Below are 21,062 nucleotides of genomic sequence, written 5' to 3' on the forward strand. Positions count from 1 at the left end.
AGATTTTCCTCCCTGCTAGTTGTCCTGATAAGATTCTGCAACAGATTAAACAGATCCTCAATCTGTTTGTTGCTTTGCTCCAGCGAGAGGACCTCTGGGAGTCAGGACATTGACAGCAGCCGGATATGTGAACCAGCTGATAAGAGTGAAACTCTAAGCTGGTAAAACAGCCAAACCAGCGGAGGAGATGTAACCAGGACACGCTGAGGCAACCTGATCTGCCTTTTACTTCAGCTCCACCGGATGGCAGAAAACAACGGAGACAGGTGTAAGTCTTTGCCTTTCTTGGGCCCACATCAACTATGAACTGTGAAGACTTTTCCGAACTGTCCATCACATCTTACATCAGTCTGACCCGGTTGACACAGTGCTCCACATTCTCATGAGTCAGCGGCATATAAAATACATCTCGGAAAGACATTTTTGGCAAGCTCTGTTTAAGATAAATGAAGGTTCTATAAGTTATCACTGAGTAAACAGAGAGCTTTTCCTGTCTTTGTTGTTGATTTGCACTATTATTTTCAACAGGCCGTCCCCCCTACAGACAGCACTGTGCATTAGCGGCACCGCTAAATCCTACTTTTAAAAGGGACAAATAGACACAACCTCAGAGAAAAATAGAGAAACAGCTTTCAGAGTTGAAGTCTGTCCTCTACATCATCGCTTACCTGAGGGAAGAGTGATGGCCTGCTGGTCAGGTGCAGAGAGAGAAGGCAAGAGCGACTGATGAGGAGGATGGGAGGGACACCGTCTTAAATACATCCCTCAGTCCACTCATTCCCCACCACCCCCAACCCACCACCCCCTCCTCCATCTCTGTTTACGCATCAGACACCTGCTGTCCTCTCTAAATGGACACATGAAAGATCCATCTGACCCCCTTCTTCGGAGACAACATATCGACAATGATATCATGAATGGAACTGTAACTACATGCATATCCATCAGCATTTCTTAAGCACAATGAGTATCCTGTTACCCTGTTACGCAACCATTTTATACTTCTTCTCAAAACAAAGAACAGGTTTAGAGGGAGTGCTACGGTAAATACAGTACCAAGAACAAGATGAATCATGTGAATACTCATGATATGAGTCTGGTTTTAAACAGCAAGGAGTGTTGTGTCGAGGTAGGATGTTTACTGTGTGTGTGTGTGTGTGTGTGTGTCTTGGGGGGGGGGTCATGCCTGGTACAGTATCCGAAGGATTAGTGTAGCACCGATGAATGGAGCCATCACACCCGGCAGCCATGCAGAGAAATCCCCAGACAAAGACTTTGCAAAACACAGGCTGACACTTTCACACCTCAAGCTCCAACACACGCCGCATGCAAGCGCTATAATGGAGAGAGTGAGAGCCAAAGTGCATGAAAAGTAAATGAAGAGCAAAAATAAATGACGGAAACACATATGATCATGTACACTTGAATTAATGATCTTGAAGATCATACTAAAGCCCTGCAAGATGTCATGAAATGTAAGTTTGATCTGCCGTCCATCTTCTTGTTTGTGTGTTGTCGCTGCAGTATATTGTGTCAGTGAGTGGGGCAGCACAGTGTGTGCATGCTTGTATGCACCATATGTGTGTATGTATAGTGTTGAAGAGTGAAGGAGGGTGCATAATAGGAAGCGTATACTGTATGTCAGGATCTGGTTGCAACAGTTGATGCATCTAAATGCTGCTGAGTTTGACTAGTCAGGGATGTCACAGCTATATTTAGTAAGTGTTGCTGGTAGCTATGGAAGAAGCAGGTATCATTGCAGCAGTGCCTGTGGGACAATGTCAAACCATATCAGAGAAACCACTGGACACATACAGTACTTCCCAGCTGAATTTTATTTCATTTGGAAGCTAAACTTCAAAGCAAAAGCAACTTAATAAAGATGGAACGCCAATTAAAAACTACACACAGTATAGTTGCATTATATAAAGCATTTATTTTGAAAATACAGTAAGTATCTTTTGTATAACTGGAATATAAAAAGACACTCCCAGCAAAGAGTCCTTCAATGTGTCCTTGAGATGGACAATGGAGATCAATATGGTGTGACTGAAGAAATGGCTGATCTGGACAGACGTTAAGAGCATTTCACAACTGGTTGATTGTATGTAAAATGATTATGGACTTAAATGAGAACAAATATTTTTTTTAAATGCCAAAAAGGCTGTTCATTTTCTGATCCACCAAACAGAAGCATCTATGAAGCATTTGCATTAGCTCCAGTCTTCCTCTCACTGGCGGAGTTGGCCAGGTAGCCAATCAGAGTGAGGTATTCCTGGAAGCTGACCTTTCCATCGTTGTCCGCATCCAAACCCCGCTGCATCTCCTTAACAGCAGAGGAGCAGGTTGCATCCTGAGGGATAGACAGAATATGTTAGTTCTGTATGAAAAAAAAAAATCATTCTAATACAATGAGCAAAGGGTGATGTAGGACAGCAAAACATTACGTGGTTTCTTACCTCCATCATGCTGCCAAACTGTTTCTTTACCAGTTTCTGGAAGGCACCCCCTTCTAGGTTCTCCTTCCCCCTGGTAGAAGTAAGAAAAGTGGTCACCACCGTCTTAATGGCTCCCTCCATATCTAAAGAGAGAGAAAGAGAGAGAGAGAGAGAGAGAGCGAGAGAGAGAGAGAGAGAGAGAGAGAGAGAGAGAGAGAGAGAGAGAGAGAGAGAGAAGGAAAAAAATGGGAGAATTGAGTGTTGGACGTGGCAGGAAGAGATATGGCGATATCTTAGACACTCAGACGTCATGCCGTTGGGTACAGTACCCAGGAATTTTATTAATATGAAAATATATTAACTTTGGGTCTTTGGTGGATAAAAGGCTTATTTCAGTTATTGAATGCATCATTGCAGAAGAGAACACATTATAACCTTGGAATCCTTGGGAACAACTGAATGCTAGAGAATAAAGATTCATAATTAACTCTGTTAAGTTATAATGCAGCATTTCACTTAGGTTTTGTATGTGTGATATAACTGAAAACATACTGAAATGAAACGCATGTTAAAAACCACATCGTCCTGCAAATAAATAGTCATAACAGTGATCTGCAAAGCAAACTTGTCTGAATTGCCATTTATGCCAAAAAAAACGTGAAGATGAGACAAATGTAATTCTTTGGCGGATCACATCTTTATTTGTATTAAATAGCATTTGCATTTTATCTGTTTGGATATATGTCTCCTGAACACAAACATATGAGAAAGGTGATGTCAGTGTAGAAGAGGAGGAGCCCAGGGGAGGAAATGGACAGAGCCCGGAGGCTCTCTGAGGTTAACAGAGCGAGAGAGAGGGAGCGATGGAAGGTTGAGGGGGAGGAGGGGAGTCTCTGAGGTAAACACAATGGGAGCTCTGATCTCCGACGGTGGACATCTGATCCCCAGAAGCCATCGGGAGGATCCAGGTTCAGATTACGGCCTGCTGCCCGTCTGCTGCAACACACCTTCCCTCACACTGTAGGAATACTCTGCACACTGTGCTCAAGTATGAACAGAGACACATCACATAGCTCCGACAGATCAAAGTAGGCGAAAAAGGCTCCTGTTATTGACAGGATCTCAGAGTCATGCGAAGCTAAATCCTCGGGCTGACAGATTTGACACAAGCAGTTTTAAGTTCGGGTTCTTTGCACTAACTGCTTATTGGACCTTGCAGGAAGGAGAGAAGCTAGATAGAAAGGCGTGCTTTCATTGGATCACAATTCCATACTACAAGCTAATTCTACACACTTTGATTATGTTGTACACAAACGTTACAAATCGTCAGTTTGCATACTAAAACCACTGATATACTCATTGTTTTAGTGTGTTGATGATGAAGACTATAAGCCTTTTCACAGAAGACATTTTGACATGTCGCAGGTGTGAATGATAAAAGTAATGATGGCCGAGTTGCATTTAGCTGCTTCACTTTCGGGGTTTTGGTGTTGTGCATGCTGGTTCACTGAAACACTTTAATAGAACAGAGCACTCCTTAATGTTAATAGGAACACCTGTGCTTTTCCCACTTTGAAAAGCCAGAATGTCTGCTGTGATGTCTTGTGTTATCTCACAATGCACTGCACAAATGAAATAGAGGAGCTGCTCACAGCTGCAATAAATGGAATAAATATGAATATGAATTGGGGGTGGTGACGAAAGAGCTCCAAGAATATTGTAAAAAAAAAAAAATGTATTAGAGCGTTCCGCTTTCTCCTTGTGAAGTGCAAAAGTGACAAAATGAAATAAAATCAAAACAACTCAAATGAGTGTCCTGTTGAGGTTCCCTATATTCTCCTACAGTGCACCGCACGAAGGAAATGGAGGAACTACTAGTGCTAATGCTTCTTTTCTGCTTACTAACAGCAAAAACAGCATACGACAATGATTTGTCTGTTTCCTTTATAATGGTTTGTATACTGTGTGCATTTAGTTTAATATGTTACAAAATTAAATTGTTTTCTTGTAAAGAAAACTAGGAAAACAGTAGACTATGATAATTAGTATTTAATATATACTGTACATCATTGGTGTGTAGCATGACATTAAGACAGACATTGATTTAGTCTAACTGCAAAAACAGCAATGAAAATGACTGTGTGCCATTTATTTTGTCGTATGGAAATGGGAGAGGACATTATATCTATAAGACAGTGTTAAGGCCAGTGCAACCTAATCCAGACATAAATCAGCAAGCAGAGGGGTCCCTCAAGGTTTTTGCTCCCATTTATCTTTCCGTTGTCTCAACAAACAACCTCTCCAATGCAACTGCTCTCAGAAGATTAAAGGCCTGAATAAATGCTGCAGATACTTGAGTAGAGTTGCTGATAAGCATCGCAGCAGTGCGGTGCAAGGCCTTGCTGCAGGGTTTCCACTGAGTATCGGAAACTATCAGGGGGTGACAGCGGTGGCCGTAGGACAGGTAATGATGGATGGTGATTGTGGTGATGTTGTTGTAGTAACTGTAGAAGGTAAATATCCCATCTGACATAGATGTCACACCTAAATGCTCACACTATGCACCCGCACTGGATGACACACAGAGACATATAGATGGACGGACAGAAAGATAGACGCACACGCGTGCTCGCCTTAAGAACACCAATTAGGACTTCTGTTGCATTAACATAATTACTGAGTGAGTGAGTGCAGGCACCCATGGATTCTGTTTCATGTCTCCCTGCCATGCCAGCACACACACACACACACACACACACATGCGCGCACACAGAGGTGGACACACAACGCTACATACAATGGAGCGTGTCTCTCATCAGCATGCTGTTCATAATTATTTAATGTGTTACTATAATTGTCCTAACACCTTCCTAACACCCGCTACAAGACGAACAGCAGCACGGGAGCATGCGAACCAGTGTCTGTGGGTGTTTGTATCCGTACAGCACCATATATCCAAATGCCTGACAGGCCACTATCCATTCGAGTCCTTTCCGAGTGTAATGAGATGAACATGAAACCAAGTCGTCTTCGGTCAGAACCGGAGACATCAGGGCCACAGAATTACAAATGGCAGAGAGGAACATGTCATGGGCTTAGTTAGATAAGAGCAAGATGTGGCCTGACTGTGCTGAGTACAAATGAAGCTCTCCTTCAGCCTCTCAGCACATGTACTCCATTCAGATTCAGAGCCTGCAGATTATAATGACTCAAGTGTAATGAATGCCTGTGGGAGATTTAGCGTATTGTGCAATTTGCATCACGGGTCCCTTTCGCGGCATTTTACCGGAATTAAGCACCACACACAGTGAGTCACAACACTTTGGCCCTGAAACATTTTTAAAATAAGCACTCTGACCCATCGTTTCCTGAATATGTAGCCTCTCCTATAAGGATTATAACCAGACAGAGTGATATTTTCCCTTTCTTTTAAAATAGTTTTCAAAGCCTAGAGTTGGAAAACTATGTAATTCTAGATAAAAAAGGAAGTATTACAGCATCTGAAAAACTAAATGTGTTTTTTTTGTATTTTATCTATCCTGGTTCTTACAATCCCTCAGACATATCTTGACAGCGCTTTAGTGATCCTTATCCACACATTGTAAACTAGGCCTCACCAGCTGGTTTTGAATTTGGTTAAATGTTTCATGTAAATATGGTTAAAGGTTGTGAAGCTGAATTTCCAACTAGGATATTGCTGGTTGAATCCAAGACCACTAAATTACCTCTGTGTTGTCTCCATAGCTGATTTTTTATTTACTTTATCGGTTTCCCTTATTTTGTCATGTTGGTTAGGACACACATATTTTAATAAATATGTGTAGTATACCATAGTGTATTGTGTCATTAGTGTCTCTCAATGTGTCATAGTGTACACAGTAACTCCCAGATTATAAAACAAATAAAGCATGATGAACGTGAGACTTTAGTCAGCATTACAAACCGGCTTAAGGCTTGACAAGTACAAACCAGTTTACGCATTAGTCAGGTGGGGCCACCCAACCCACCCAGTCATCTCACCACCCCCCATTAACTGTAGCAGGCGGACACATAGTGTGTGTGTGTGTGTGTGTGTCTCAGTGTAAGTTGTTTTACCAGACTGACTACAGGACATTATTGTGCGCTTCCACCCGATAGTTCCTGAGCATCGATAACTCCCAGCGATCAGCTCCACCCTGGTTTGCGCCAAGTGTGACGGACTCGCCTCCTCCACGTTACCTGTCATCGCCCAGGTCGCTATTTTTTCCGGAGCGTCATTAACTAACACCAGGACGAAGCCATCCGAGTCTGGCTACCGGAGTCTTATCATAGCGTCAATAATTCAGACTGATAAGGGCCAAATCGGACCGTCGGTACAACAATCACAGTGCGACTGTTTAACGGGGCGAAAACGGCCACGGTGCAGATGTCAAAACTAGTCAGCGCCGTGCGTAAAGGAGATGTCAGGGCTTGCCCGCGTCCCACATTTACATGTCGCCCTAAGTAATCCTGACAATTTGTAGAGCGGCCAGAAGCAGGACTGACACACAGCGAATAAATAAGTAAACGTGAGTCGAGACTCCAGTTTCTCTGGAAGTGTAAAGTGATTGGGTGTTAGATTACCAAGGAGAACCTGATCCCTGTGGCCACCAAGCTTGATAATGACAATAGAGACGCTCGCTAATTATGCAAAATGTACGCAGCCGAGGAAATAAGCTAAATTGATAATTACGTCCAGAAAACAGCACAATAAACTACAGAGAGACGTGGCACAAAACTAGTAATCAGAATCACCACTCACCGTTAGGACTTGGAAACAAAAGGCAAGAAACAATTTCAGCAACTGTGCTCCTTCTTTCTCAGACCCTCCTCTTCAGTCCTGCGCTAGATAAACCAGCAACACATATCTTTTCCGTGATTTAACTTCTCACTCCAGCCAACTTTTTTTCCCTTCATTGTCATAGGGCGTGTGCTTGAGAGAGAAGGAATGTGGAAAGAGGCGCAGCTTTAAGCAACACAGCACTTTTTTTTTTTTTCACCAACATTTTATTACAAACGTCTCCGTTGTTTAAGAAAATAGAGCAAGACTTTCTCATTTGGGTTTAATAGATTTTTATAGGTCTGTTTTATTCTTGCACGTTCATCTGATTGTTTTTTCTGACATGCTTTCTCTCAACATGTAGGAACAAGAGCGCGCTCATGTTTAAGTGTCTTCAAAGCTTTCCCAACAGACAGATGTATTTAAGCCACACCCTGAAACTGTACTCACTTGTGCAAAGAATGGAAGGATAGTGTTCAGTCGAAAAAGTTGTCAAATGAAGGCATTAGCAGGAAGATTTACATTTCTATTATTATGTTTCCAGCTTTAAACAGAAAATCCTGCTCTGCCAACAACAGACCTTCTGTTTGTGCACTGGAGGGAGATGATGAAGATCACAAGATGTGTTTTACAGTAATTAGAAAAGCCAGTATAGATAATGCTTTTTAAAAAAAACAACAGTCAGATAGTATTCTGTGACAGAGTCTGTGCCAGTTGCTGGTGAGAGGACGGAGTGAGAAGAGTCACAGACAACTGGTTAAAAATAAAAAACAATTTAAATAAGATAATATTTTAGGGTGTGTTCCATTTGGCTGTTTCCCAATTTTTTCAAACTGTATGGCACACAGACAAGTCAGTTACATACATGAAACTGTGACAGAACTCAGTGTATCCGAGGACAGCACGCTATTGGCTGAACCCCCCATGCTTGCTTGCAAGATGCCCAATCAGCTGCCAGAACTCCAGGAAGTTGAGCTCTCCATCGCTGTTCTTGTCCAATGAGCTCATAAGCTGGTCAATGGCAACGGGGTCGGCAGCATTCTGCAGGAAAACAGGAAGATACTTACGACATCAGATGTTTAAAAAAACACAGTAGTGATACTCAGTGTGGAAAAACTTGGTTGTGCTTGTGGGGCCACGAGACTGAGGCAAGCTGACACCACTGGCACATACACCAGTTTAAAAAACCACCAATGCAACGTCAGCAAAGTTGGTTAGGCTGATTGTGCAATGGAGTTGTCGCCACCTGGTGGCCAAACGTGGTTATTTCAACTGTTCATGCAAGGAGAAACATGGAATTTTCCATTCTTGTATTTAGTGATGGGCCTCAGGAGCTTCTCCTTTCTGCCACTGAGCTCTGGTTTAACATGACAACACAACCACAACTACACTAGAGTGAAACTTTGAAGTCTCTGAAGGGTCTTTATGACAAATTCAATTGTTTTTGTGCTCTGGATCACAGGAAGGAGTGGAAGAGAAAAGTATTCTTTACAAGTACTGCTATTTGGCTCAGAAGTACTGTACGACCACAGGCACTAAACACTCTGCCCGAGGAGAAGAACAGAAGTGGCCTTTTGAACGCAAGTATGACTAACAGTTAATTATGTGGTCACAGAAAAAAGGGCCAATGTGGCATCCAGATGATACCCATCTCAATATGAATCTGCCCTCATGAGGCGGCTCTTTTGTCAGTAAACAAAAATGTTCAGAGCAAACTTATAACATGTTCCTGATTGTATCAGTTTAACTGTGGCTCTTGTCTTTCAAACAAGTGGCTGAATGAGGTACTTTATCAGAAATCTACAGATTTACAAGGCTGGTGATCTTCTGTGTTTTGGTTATTGTCAACTAATCCCATGAAAAAAAAAAAAAACAATAACAGCAAGCATTTTCCAATGTGACTCTCAGACACAAACCCATTTGTTCCTTCAAAAGATAAAGATATTTAGCCCTAAATACATATCACACTCTTAATAGAGGCCAATTGATCCCCTAACATATTTAATTTGTTGACTATTTTCAGGAGCGGATTACAACACATTTGGTGGCAGCAGGACGATGTATGTGTGATCAACTCAAAATAAACACTGGTGCCACACAGAGGAATAAGCTGCATTTGGCTTTGAATATGTAGGAAACATTACTATCGATTTGATGAGAAAAATATAAACTCTCGTATTATAGTAAAATAAATATACATACAAGTGACTCAATAAGAGTAACGAGTAACATTCCCTCAGCATAAACCAGCAGACTTATGGCACATTCTGGACCAGAAAACAGACAAATAAAAAAAACAACTAAAAGCTATAAATCTTTACCTTGACAAAGTTAGGGAGCCCTGATGTGACCAGTCTGTGGAACTCATCTCTGCTCAGTGTGTCAGAGGAACCATCGCTGCCAGCATACACCTTGAACTGGGACACCAGCACACCGATAGCAGACTCCATTGTCAGTCAAGAGGGTTTAATCTTCGGGCCAAAAGGGGAAAAATGAGAAATGCTGTTGATCATAATACATTTCCAAAATGCAGTTACTTTATGATACAGATTAAGTTCAAGTTCAGACAGAAGTAAACAGCGGATCTTACAACGAGATTTTAATCTGGCAACACAAATCAGAGACTCACCAACTCAGGAATGTGTGCGAGTAAGTTGAGTCCTGCTGGTCTTTTTGTAGCCGACCTCTCCTGGTAAAGAAGACAAATCATTCACTCATTTCTCTCTAACTATTTACAGCTTGTGTTTTCTCAACATTGCAACCAGTAAAAATGTAAACCACGTTTGCCCAAACACCACGGATCTTTTTCCATGACGTGATTGCATTTTCAGCATCAATCCAAGCGTGTAACTAGTCTCGGGTAGGATATGGGTTGCTGGATGAATCCCCTCATTCAGGAAACCCCAGACGAACAATCACAGTTAGGACGAGTTAAACATATTACAAACAGGTTAATGTTTTGCTCAGCTCGTGCCACTGCACGGACAATAGTCTCCCATTTGTCCTTTGCTTTGTACAAGTGTGAAACTGTGAGCAAAAAAAGCTGCAGAGAGCAAAAAGAAAGCAGTAAATCAGATATAATTACGCAGTCTGTGTTGCAAAAACTTTTGAGAACGAGGCACTTGGGTTTCACCTCAGAAAAGCCGTATTATTTAAGCCAACGCTCCGACACGATGTGCACAATTGGCATATTAGGGAGGCAATTAGTGCCGACAAGAACAATGGCTTTTTCATCCAAATATCCCCTCAACTAGTTTTCTTGTCTCAGCTGCATGACACACACACACACACACACACACACACACACACCTGAAACAGCAGTCTTCTGTTCTTCTCCTCACATTCCCTCGGCCATCGTTGAGGAAGGAGAGTGCAGCTGCTGACACAAAATAAATGACTTACAGAGGACCGAGAAATCACGTAGCGGTATTAAAGCATCAGGGTTTTCCTCGGGGCGATGCTGCTACTTGTCTTATGATTAATGCATTTGTGTCTAAGGATTTGTTGGTCTATATTTCAAAACATAATCCATACTTTTTGAATTTCTAGATGGCCTGCTGCACTCGCTCTTTCGGCGGTTGGCCTTGTGAGTAGATGTGTTTTCTGCTCTAAATGTTTCATGCAAATAAGAAAAAGAAAAAAAAAAGTGTGGGAAAAACTCAAGAGGTCCTTAAAGTCATACACGTATATAGCAGCACTACTGGGTTGATGGACAGCGTCTCCTTTCACAGACTTTATTAGGTAGTTGATTCATAATTCATTACAGAGGAGTGTGGGTCAGGGAATGTAAATCTGGAGAGTATGTATGTAAGTATGGGGAGGGGGGGGGCTCCCGGTCAACTCGGTACTTATTAATAGTTTTAATATGATCATAGATATATATTATTTCTTTTACCTTTTCTATATTTAGATACATCTTATTCTGCCTCTTAATCCATTTTATTTAAATATCACCTCAATGCCTATTTTGCCTAACAACTACTAACGCTAAATGCACAAGTGTAAAAAACATGATCCTGGGTCTTGAACACACAAATGATCAATAAAAATATATTTGCCATGAAAAAAGCTTCAACATTTAACCAGGTCACTGCCCCGGTTTCTGGCCCAATGATTGACTGAGCACTCACTGACTTAACGGCCTGAAGTCATCGTTTCTTTCTTCTCTTCCTCCGCTACCGCCAGCCAAGCCGCCGCTCCACCCATCCAGCTTCAGGGAACATAAAAGGAACCGCAGAAAAAAAAGTTTCCCAGAGAAGTTAACATCCGTGTGGCAAAGGCAATGCAAGGGGAAAGACGTTGATTCACCTGCAATGGAACACACAGTAATACATCACTCATGTCGGATTGATCTGCCAGCGAATAAGTAACAGCTTCTTAAAGATTCCACCGACTTTCAGCAGACATTGATGCGACAACAGTTCAAACTACTTTAATCATCAACAAAACCAAAGATCTCACCTCACTTCTGACCGTGCTGAACCAACAGGAGCAAATTCAGAGGAAGACCTGGAGCCACTGTGTCTAATATAATGAGCAGATGTTTGCAGGTGAAGCGAGCGATAAAAGACAAAAGACTGTTATTTTATCACAGGGATGCACCAACTTTATTATTCTGCTCTTGTGACAGTAACGGGGCCAAATACGGACATCCTTAAATACAACAACAAAGCTCTCTATGCTGCCACAACACGTTTCTGCATTGCCCCTCTGAAACATACTTCCTATGCGGCTGTAGGCCCTCGAGTTAATAAGTTAGCGTGTAAACAGACGGCAAGAAAAACATGCTTTTTTGGAAACTACGTGCCATGACTTCAGTGCCATGACCAACCAAATCAATTAAAACAAAACATTCATAATGAAACAATAATCAAGCAAATGTTTAGTGCACATGAGTTCTGTACCTGAAAGGAAACATACATGCTCAACACGTCGATCTCTTATGTGCCAACCAATTAGATTTGTATAGATTTAATGCCAACCTCTGTAAAATAAGTTAATTATATATTTCTGGATAGTTTTAAACACATTTAAAGCAATATGTACATTCAAAACAAAATCAATGCAGACTTCTCTAAAGTCACATAAAAGATTCACTAAACTTTTTTCAGCAGTTCACACGACTCTATAAACTTATGATTTAAAGATAATGTGACATTACGTGCCACGCTAAAGCAATTAATACACAAAGATGGCAAACTGTAGGTACAGTGTAGACTCAGTGGACAGGTAGACTTCATCAGTGTGTGTGTGTGTGTGTGTGTGTGTGTATATAAGACTATACAGTATCTCTTCCTGCATCCCAATGGATGCTCAACATCAGCTGCTCAGTCACAAACTGTACAGATGTGGATTATTTTTATGGGTTGAACACTACAAGAACGAGCCCTTGAAGGCCATTTAATGTTTGCATTACTCTTCATTAGTACCTGTAGCCTCTCATCTTCTTCTGTCTTAAATCCATCCCAAAACACTATTTAGATGCAAGCACTTTCTCCATTATTAAGTTCTAGTGTGTAAAACACAGAACGACCCAAAGCAGTGACATTACATTTGAAGTTGAACTTCGCGGACAGATGGAAGGGGTAAAATGAGAAAAGGGTGACAGGATGATAAATGTAAGCGCTTAGTGGTCCAATATAAAATGTTCCCTTTGAATAACCCCTCATCCGTCATGGCGGCTTATACTTCACCCGCAAAATGGCCATTTGTTTATCTATTACTCACACCGTGTTCCCTTGAATGCTTGACGAAAACACCGTTTTTCTTTTTTCATTCATCATGACTCAGTTTTTTCGATTCTTCGTTCACCGTGGAGCCGTGTGAGGAGAAGAACAACGTCTCCTTCAAGAAGTCAAGGCAACACGAGGTGAGTAATTGACATTTTAAAAAAAAAGGTCATTTTGTAGGTAAAGTATTCCTTTAGGCTGCTTCTAGATCCATCACTTCATCAGCCACGTCCTCGTCCGCTCTCTTTGCTCCACTCCGCTTTGGATCTCTCCTCCGTCTCTACAGCTCCTGGCACTGAAAACTTCTTCATGACTTCTCTTTCAAACTCCTCCATTTCTTCCTCTATGGCACTATCCTCTTCCTCCTCATCATCATTATCTCCTTCCACCATGTCTTCCAGAATGTCTCCCAAATCTTCGACGAACTCTTGAAAGCTCGTCTGGTCGTGAACAAAGACTCCGTCCCTGAAGAACTCGGCGGCTAGCTTCTTGAGCTCTTCTCTTTTGGAATCGTCCACTCCCGCCTCCTCGGCCCTGGCGAGGTACGTTAGGAGGATGGCCTCGAACTCGGGGAAGGGGACGGGGAGCAGCCCCTCGGTCTGAGCGCACGTCTCCAGCGAGTCACACTGCTGTGGTGGTTTGGAGTTGTGCTGCAGGCGCCGTCTCTGCTGGACCCAGTACTCGGGCTGCTCCAGGGAGGGTCGGCCGTGAGTGTGAGGAAGCTTCCCGTCTCCCCACAGGTGCTCTTCTTTGTGGCCGTGACCAACTTTTGATTTGTGCTCTTCTTTGTGATTCTGAGAGCTTGATTTGTCCTTTTTCCAATCGCCGCTGTGTTTTTTGTCCCTCTCTCCTCCGCTCTTCCACGGTTCTTCTTTCTTTTCCCGCTGTTTCCTCTCATCTTTCATCCTCCACTCCTCGTCATCTTTACTGTTTTTACTCTTCTTCTCATTCTTGCCCTTCCTCTCTTTACCGTGATTTTTGTTCTCTTCCCACTGCTTCCTTTCACCCTTTCCTTTCCCTTCCTTACTACGATCTTTGCCGTCTTTACTCTTCCAGTCACCTTCTTTCTTCTCACCTTGCTCTTTCCAATCTTTTTTCTCCAACTTCTCTTTGCCACTATCTTCAAAGCCATCTTTCCCCTTCTTCCATTCCTTCTCTCCCTTCCATTCCTCCTTGTGCTTCCCTCCCCGGTCTTTTCCTACCTTCCAATCCTTCTTTTCCTCCTTAGCCCTCCATTGTTTACCCTCCTTCCCGTTCTCATGACTTGCCTTTTTCCAATCTTTCTCATCCTTCCTTCCTTTTCGCTCACTCTTTTCTATCCACTCTTTCTTCCCTTCCTTATCTTTCAATTGCTTTCCTTCGTCACCTCGGCTAGCCTTTTCTTTCTTCCCCTCTTTCTCCCTCCATTGTTTTGTCTCATCACCGTGTCTCTTTTGCTTAACTTCCTCCTTGTCAAACTTTCCTTGCTCATGTTTTCCCTGTTTCCATTCGGTTTGCCCTCCATCTTTGTGCTCCCTTTTCTCTCCTTCCTTCCATTCAGATTTATCTCTCTCTTTCCGCTCCTTCTTGTCGGCCATGTCAATTGTATCTTTCTTTACATCTTTCCTCTTCTCCCTCTGATCATCCCGTGGCTTCTTGGGCTGTCTCTCTGTAGTTCCAGCTGAGCCCTGCGTGCTGTTCTCTGGCTGGCCACTGGAGGGCGATGTGACGGGCTTCACAGCTGCTTGAGCTGCTTCACTGGCTGCTAAAGGAAACACACAAATGGACTACAATTACAAAGAAGTGATCGTTGAAGTGGGAATAACACAAAAGTAAGCAAAAGGAGGAAACATACTGCTCTTTCCCTAGCTGTCTAACAACTCTCATCCTTCTACATCCTCTACCCTCCTCCCTTTGTACCTGAGGGGAGTTTTATTTCAGTCACAGTGGATCGCAGGGTTTCTACTTCTTTCTGTAGGGCCGGGACAACCTCCAGCTCTCTCTTCATCCTCTCGTTCTCCTTCTGAAGGACAGGGAGAGATGCCATCTCTTTCTTCAACCTACTGTTTTCCTTCTCCATCTCCTCCCACAGCAGTTGCTCCTTTGCTCCCTCCTCTGCCTGTAGCTGGGCTACTTTTAGCTCTTCTTTCTGTTCCTGTTTGCGAAAAAAAAGACAGGAAAAAAAGGTCCTGTGAGAATATGATAAACTCAGTGACACGTTTATGCACAGACACACATTCATGTATAGATGTATATATACCACACACACACACACACACACACACACACACACACACACACACACACACACACACACACACACACACACACACACACACACACACACACACACACACACACACACACACACACACACACACACACACAATGGAGTCACACCTGAAGTTGGGCTTGTAGCACAGCAATCGGCTCGTTCCCTTTGGCTAACGTATTTAGAAGCTCTGAACTGTCAGCATCTACTGGGAGTGGAGGAACCTCGGGATTAAGCCACTCCTGTCAACAAATTGCAAACACAGTACAACAAAATGACAAGATTTTAGACGACTTCTCAGAATAAGCGTCGCCAGGCCGAGTAGTCGAGAAGTGAGAGAAGAGTGAGCGTCGGACAGGAAAGAACAAAAGTCCAGAATAGCACAGTTGGTAGACGATAGCAGTGATGTTGCCAGTGTTGTGGGTGGTCTCCAGCTGAGCATATCACACTAAACATTCATGTGGTGGTACTCAATGGACTGTAAACTAGGTACACAAATGGTATTCATAATGAATAGCAGTTAGAAAGAACAGACAGAAGAGAAGAAGTGACTATGTGATGTCAGACTGACCTGTTTTCCTGGAGCCTCTGCATCTTTCAGCTCCATCGTACCATAGTCGCTCTCTGCAAATGTATTATGCAAAGCGTACCCTTCATGAGAATGAAAACACGTCAAAGGAAACAAGCAAAAGCTTTGCGTATGAAGGAGAACTACCCAACAACAAGCAAGACTTTTATCACCGAATGTGTACTCCTCACGCGCATATAAACAAGGTTATGAACTTTATATTTATTGCTGGTTGAAAACCATGCATCTCCAATTTTCAGTTTAAACTTTTGTTAAAATTCAAATTTATAGATCCTCAAAATCAGGCATTTCGCTAGAAAAGATATGACGATCAAGCTCATAATTATTGGTTTACATTAAGGTTTTCATTCAACAGAAAATAAGCCTCATTGTAAAAGTGCTTAAATCATTCTTCCTTTGCTCACACACACACACACACACACACACACCTTTGCATGCAGTGCTTTTAATATTCGCTTTTTAAAGAGGTGTCAGATGCAAAACACTTTTTTTTTTCTGCATGCACATTCAAACGTATGCTGCAGAAAAGAAAGCACTCCTTCACAAACAAGTACACACAGAACCTACCCTCATCCAGGTCCATGAAGACACCTGCAGGCATAATACACCTCAGTCTCAGAGCACCTCGTTTACTTATAGTAACGCAGCATTTTTCTCTGACTAACGTCACTTTAAAGTCTTAAAAAACATTAATACAGTGCCGGGCAAAACAAATGGGATGTTTACCTTCTCCACAGGTCATATGTGGATGCCTACCTGAGAAAAAGATGGTGCCAAGGCCTAACAGAATGACAGCACCCAGGATGCATTTGTTCACAGAGAAGCCGCTGTTGTCGTCCTCCTGTCGTGGCAGCTGGAACTCTTCCTCTCCTTCCTCTTCCTCCTCTGTCCTTCCGATCCGCTCCAGAGCTGCTAGGAGAGACCTCCTTCTCCTCAGCTCCGGCTCCTCTCCCGTCTCCTCAGTTGTCCCCTCGCCCACAAGGGAGTCTGGAGCAGTGGAGAGGAAGAGTATGAATGTTACTATTTTTGACTATTACTTTGCAATTAACATATTTGAATTCATTCTATGGGTACCCCCCCAAGGAATAACTGTTGAAAGAAGCTGATCATTAAATGTGTCGGTATCCATTACACCATTTTATTTTCTGCCAGGTTTATTATTTTCAAGCCGCTGCACATTATTGGGCTTACATTTGCTCTTGCATTTACTTTGTGGATGTTAGATGGCACAGCAGCTGCGACGCCGCCAAAGGTCTGATGCCACAGTGTACGCCTCATGGGAGATAAGACTTACTTCTTTATTGGCTTTGCTTTGCATGACACGCTGGTTAATTTGCTCCATTGCCATTCCTTATTTCCCATTTAACTGCATAAATAAACGCTGAAAATCTTGAATAAATCACCTGGAATGTGATTCAAATGCTTCACTTTGGAACTTCTGGCACCAAAGTTTCCAATGTGCATCACAATGTATTTTTAAAAGAGCCATGAAAAATAATAGGACACTGTAAAGAACTCACTGACACTCAACTCTTCTTGTTCATACCTGCCTGTTTCCATAAGTCAGTTGTTTTCGGAAACAGGTCTGACCCCCCCCCTTCCTGTTGTAGCTCCGCCCCGTTCAGCGGATGCAGTGTTCCTTCCTGTGTGAGACTCTCTTCTTCCTGCGTAAACTCCGCCCCTCCGAGAGTCTCTGTGCTCAGCAGCGAGGCTGAGGGCTCGTCAGGGGAGGAGGGGCTTACGTGGGCGTAGGAGTCGGCAAATGAGTCGGGGTCAGGGCCCGACGGTGCCGGGCCCTCGGGTTGGCCCTCTGACTGGACGAGTGCATCACTGCCAGAGACTTCCGAAGAGGCGGGAGCAGAAGCATCAGTGACGGCGTGTTGCTCTGTGCTCGTGTCTGCACTTAACTCTGCAGTTGTTTCTTCTGATACCTGGGCAAAAGAATCAGAGCATTACAATCCCTTAATTATTGCACTGAAAGTGAAAGGTGTTAGAACTACCTTTTAGAATTGTTAAGCAACAAGCCTAATTGAAAAGCAGACGTTTTAAACTAATTGACTTTGAGACGGGGATCCAGAATTCATTTCAGGGTTTTAGGATTCATTCCTGCAGCAGTCTTTAGTCCAGGAGGATATCGTTACCGTCCAACTGAGCCAAGCTAGCGGTTTCCAGTCTGTTTACTGTGTGAAGCTAGCCATCTGCTGGCTGCAGCTTTATACTTCATAGACTTGGATCAAAACCATTTTCATATCTGTCTGAGTCAATTAGTTTATTTTTCAAGATGTCGAACTATTCATGAAATGTTTCTGCACCTGCCTTTAATAAAGAATAGAAAAACCATATAAGTGTTAACTTTTATTATGGTAAATGGAAACTATGTTGAATATTATTTTAGAAATCAATCAAGAAGCTGTAACCAGGTAACGGTTGAAATGAGTTATACTCAGTAAGAAGGGTCATATTGTAGCTATACACACACATTACACTGTAATGACGTGTCCTGCTGTCTTACCAGGTGGCCCTCCACAGGAAGCCCCTCTGCAGACTCTGCACAGTTTGCAGGCTGGTTCTCCCCAGAACCTGGATCATAAAACACAGACACAGGAGGAAAGAAGGAAACCTTTAGAGCAACAGTTTAACATATTTCCATTGTGAATCTTTGACATTTTTTATTTTCTCATTTTTGAGGATATTTCTATTTTCATTTGATTAATTATCAGAGAAGCCAAATGGGTAAGATGGGTAAGTCACAAATTAAAAACTAGAAATTACAATAGGTTTGTTTGTTAGAACTATGTTTTTTCTGAGCCTAAATAATCTTAAAATCCTCAAATGTATTGTGACAAACACCTGCTGCAGATGTGAGGCTGTCTCCATGATGCTCTGTCCCCTCTGCCAAAGGCCTCAGGGTTTCAGCGACAGTCTCCTGGAACCAACAGACAATAAACAGACAGTCAATGGACACTACGCACAGATAACATTTGGATTTATTGCTGGAGCAATCCAGGCTAATCTGAACATGCAGTTCATGTACGTTTCTGAGCACCAGTAGTGACGGAGCATCACTTTCTGAAACAACGGCTGTATTATTACAGAAACCTACTTCATATCCAGGTGACCCAAAAGAAAATCAATTGGGACAAGCAGTGTTCTTTGCATTTTCAACGAGGTCTATCAAAGTGACTTTTCTCAGAGTGGTGGTACCTCAGGAGTGAGGATAGTCCAGCTGTTAGCACTGCTGCCGCCAGACATGGCCCCCTAGAGGCTGTGCCCGTCTCCTGCAACACAACAGGAACATACAAAAACAGATGACATGATTCATATTTAATTAATAGAAGAAATCAAACTAAATTAATACATTGCGATCTTTATACACTCTGACTCAAAGCTGGCTGTGCAACTTTCAAGTGGGAAAACCTGAACTTAGGTTTGTTAACTTTAACAATGCACTTTGTACTGAAGCGAGTGAGCAGGTGTGTTGTTCAGAGGGCTGCCACTGGACCACAGTTAGGGTGACGGTGTGAGTACTGCAGCTTCAAGAAATTTACATCCTCTGTTTACCCATGAGCAGGATTTGAATACATGCCTTTGCTATTCGGCCTCACCCATTCTGCCAATAACAGGAGCTACTGTAACACATTGCTCTCTTTGTGTGCGAGTACATGAGCGTCAGTGTGCAGGAAGTCCAGGTCCCCGGGACAATTCAGTTCTTCATTAGTAGTTTGCGGGCGTTGCGGGCCTTTGTCACCCTGGCTTTTGACTAACTGGGGAAATGTTTTGGCACGGGACGCGGGTAACCAAGGCCGGCACCATTCTAGGGGTACAGACAGCAGAATGGGCTGTCCATTTCAAAGCTACTGGTCCGTTAATATACGTCTCCAAACCACCAAATGTCAACTGTAAATACCTATTCCGATGCATACAGTACGAAGGAAAGATGCACATATGGTGCAGTCTTACCTGAATCACTCAAGGAGAAACCGGCTGACATTTCAATTTCTATCGGCTAGTCAGAAACAAGCGTCAGGTATTACAGCTGCATGAAGCCTTTCCTCTCAAACAGAAGCAGACACAACAGAGATGCATATTTATCCCGTGTAGTCTGGCTTTCTTTCTTCAGCGAATGCAGAAAAGAGCTAACCACTTACATTAACACCACATTATGTGGGTAATGACACACTTCACTCCCTAAATTCAATTCTCTCCCAGCGCCGCAATTTAGGTCTCCTAATTGAGTGGCTCCCAAGAGAAGCCGACTGAATCTAGCCTAGGGCCCGAGGAGCATTGTGGGGCGTATAGTGGAATGGCTTAAATAGATACCGGCTAAATATAGCTACCGTGAGATTGAGTAGAGACAGAACGGGGGAGCATGCAGAAGATGGCCATGGGGAACACAACAGAGGCAGAAAATGTATTCTAATGACAGCATTAACATGATTATTTCAGCTGCATCACAGAGCCGGTGGAGGATCATTTCCACTGCCTTGTAGTCTGTTCTTCTTACTCTCTGATCTTTAAGAGTGATATCTGATACAGCCTGTGACGCTCTAGGTTTGAGCTCAGTTTATTAATACTTTTTTTAAAACAAACACTTTTCTAGTTTCAAGGCAATAGCAGACACGCTTTTATTTTTTTCCCCCTTGAGCAATGTATGATCACAGCTGTAGGCCTAATCTTATTATCTTGGTCTCAGCAGGGAAGAAAAATTACCAAAAAAGGTCACGAGAATAAACTGCAAGACAGGCCAGTAGGACAGCAACAGCATCATCAACAAAGCAGTTTATCACACGGTTATGTAGCTTAGTTATTCAGACTGCTTTGAGTGAAGGAGTGTGAAGCCTCAGACAGGAAATATCAAAGAAATATAAAACTTTACGCAGAGTTAAATTCAGAAATATCACTTTTTTTAACGTGTTAAAGGCCAATGTGAGCAAAGTTAAGCACGTAAGAAGCCATGCTAATTGTTAACATTAGCTATTAAATACAGATACTTACCACCTCAACAGTCAAACAAGCAACCAGGGAAAAGTGCGTGAAACGACGTTGGTGACGTGACGGAACGGAAGAACTAACGACAACAGAAGAGACGTCGTTACTCTGAAATAAAAACACATGTACGTTACATCCACATTCGGTTAGTTGTTACCGTGGTTCGTCGCTTTACTTTAGTCCTCACCGTCTGTCACAGATACAGCAGACACTTCTGGGGCTTCCCATCCAACTTGCAAACTTGTGAAGTGCCTCCTAAACTTGCGTG

General features: G+C 42.7%; 3 protein-coding genes across 12 annotated transcripts; all 3 read right to left on the minus strand.

The window, feature by feature from the left end:
- Positions 1-1,816: 1,816 nt before the first annotated feature.
- Positions 1,817-7,377, minus strand: LOC142969238 (protein S100-A13). Its single transcript, XM_076109026.1, has 3 exons — positions 7,219-7,377; positions 2,460-2,581; positions 1,817-2,353 (listed from the first exon to the last, which is right to left on the minus strand). The coding sequence occupies exons 2-3, from the start codon at positions 2,577-2,579 to the stop codon at positions 2,198-2,200; spliced, it is 276 nt and encodes a 91-aa protein (XP_075965141.1). The 5' UTR covers positions 2,580-2,581; positions 7,219-7,377; the 3' UTR covers positions 1,817-2,197.
- Positions 7,378-7,439: 62 nt separating this feature from the next.
- Positions 7,440-11,671, minus strand: LOC142969239 (protein S100-A11-like). Its single transcript, XM_076109027.1, has 5 exons — positions 11,367-11,671; positions 10,546-10,612; positions 9,866-9,925; positions 9,558-9,707; positions 7,440-8,277 (listed from the first exon to the last, which is right to left on the minus strand). Exons 4-5 carry the CDS (start codon positions 9,684-9,686, stop codon positions 8,143-8,145), a joined length of 264 nt encoding a protein of 87 aa, XP_075965142.1. The 5' UTR covers positions 9,687-9,707; positions 9,866-9,925; positions 10,546-10,612; positions 11,367-11,671; the 3' UTR covers positions 7,440-8,142.
- A 145-nt stretch (positions 11,672-11,816) lies between these two features.
- Positions 11,817-21,046, minus strand: pbxip1b (pre-B-cell leukemia homeobox interacting protein 1b). Of its 10 annotated transcripts, none has more exons than XM_076109019.1 (12): positions 20,982-21,046; positions 20,801-20,902; positions 19,010-19,083; positions 18,656-18,731; positions 18,318-18,385; positions 17,352-17,736; positions 16,562-16,792; positions 16,373-16,396; positions 15,788-15,867; positions 15,345-15,458; positions 15,009-15,099; positions 11,817-14,706 (listed from the first exon to the last, which is right to left on the minus strand). In XM_076109019.1, the coding sequence occupies exons 3-12, from the start codon at positions 19,055-19,057 to the stop codon at positions 13,187-13,189; spliced, it is 2,637 nt and encodes an 878-aa protein (XP_075965134.1). In that variant the 5' UTR covers positions 19,058-19,083; positions 20,801-20,902; positions 20,982-21,046; the 3' UTR covers positions 11,817-13,186. The 10 variants fall into 10 exon arrangements, with proteins under 10 accessions (XP_075965134.1, XP_075965133.1, XP_075965129.1 ...); XM_076109018.1 differs by having other exon boundaries at positions 11,817-14,709; XM_076109014.1 differs by having other exon boundaries at positions 14,865-15,099; positions 20,982-21,045.
- Positions 21,047-21,062: the final 16 nt, after the last annotated feature.

The sequence above is a fragment of the Anarhichas minor genome, unplaced genomic scaffold (assembly GCF_050575085.1).
Source record: "Anarhichas minor isolate MPS153535 unplaced genomic scaffold, ASM5057508v1 ptg000041l, whole genome shotgun sequence".
Taxonomy (NCBI): domain Eukaryota; kingdom Metazoa; phylum Chordata; class Actinopteri; order Perciformes; family Anarhichadidae; genus Anarhichas; species Anarhichas minor.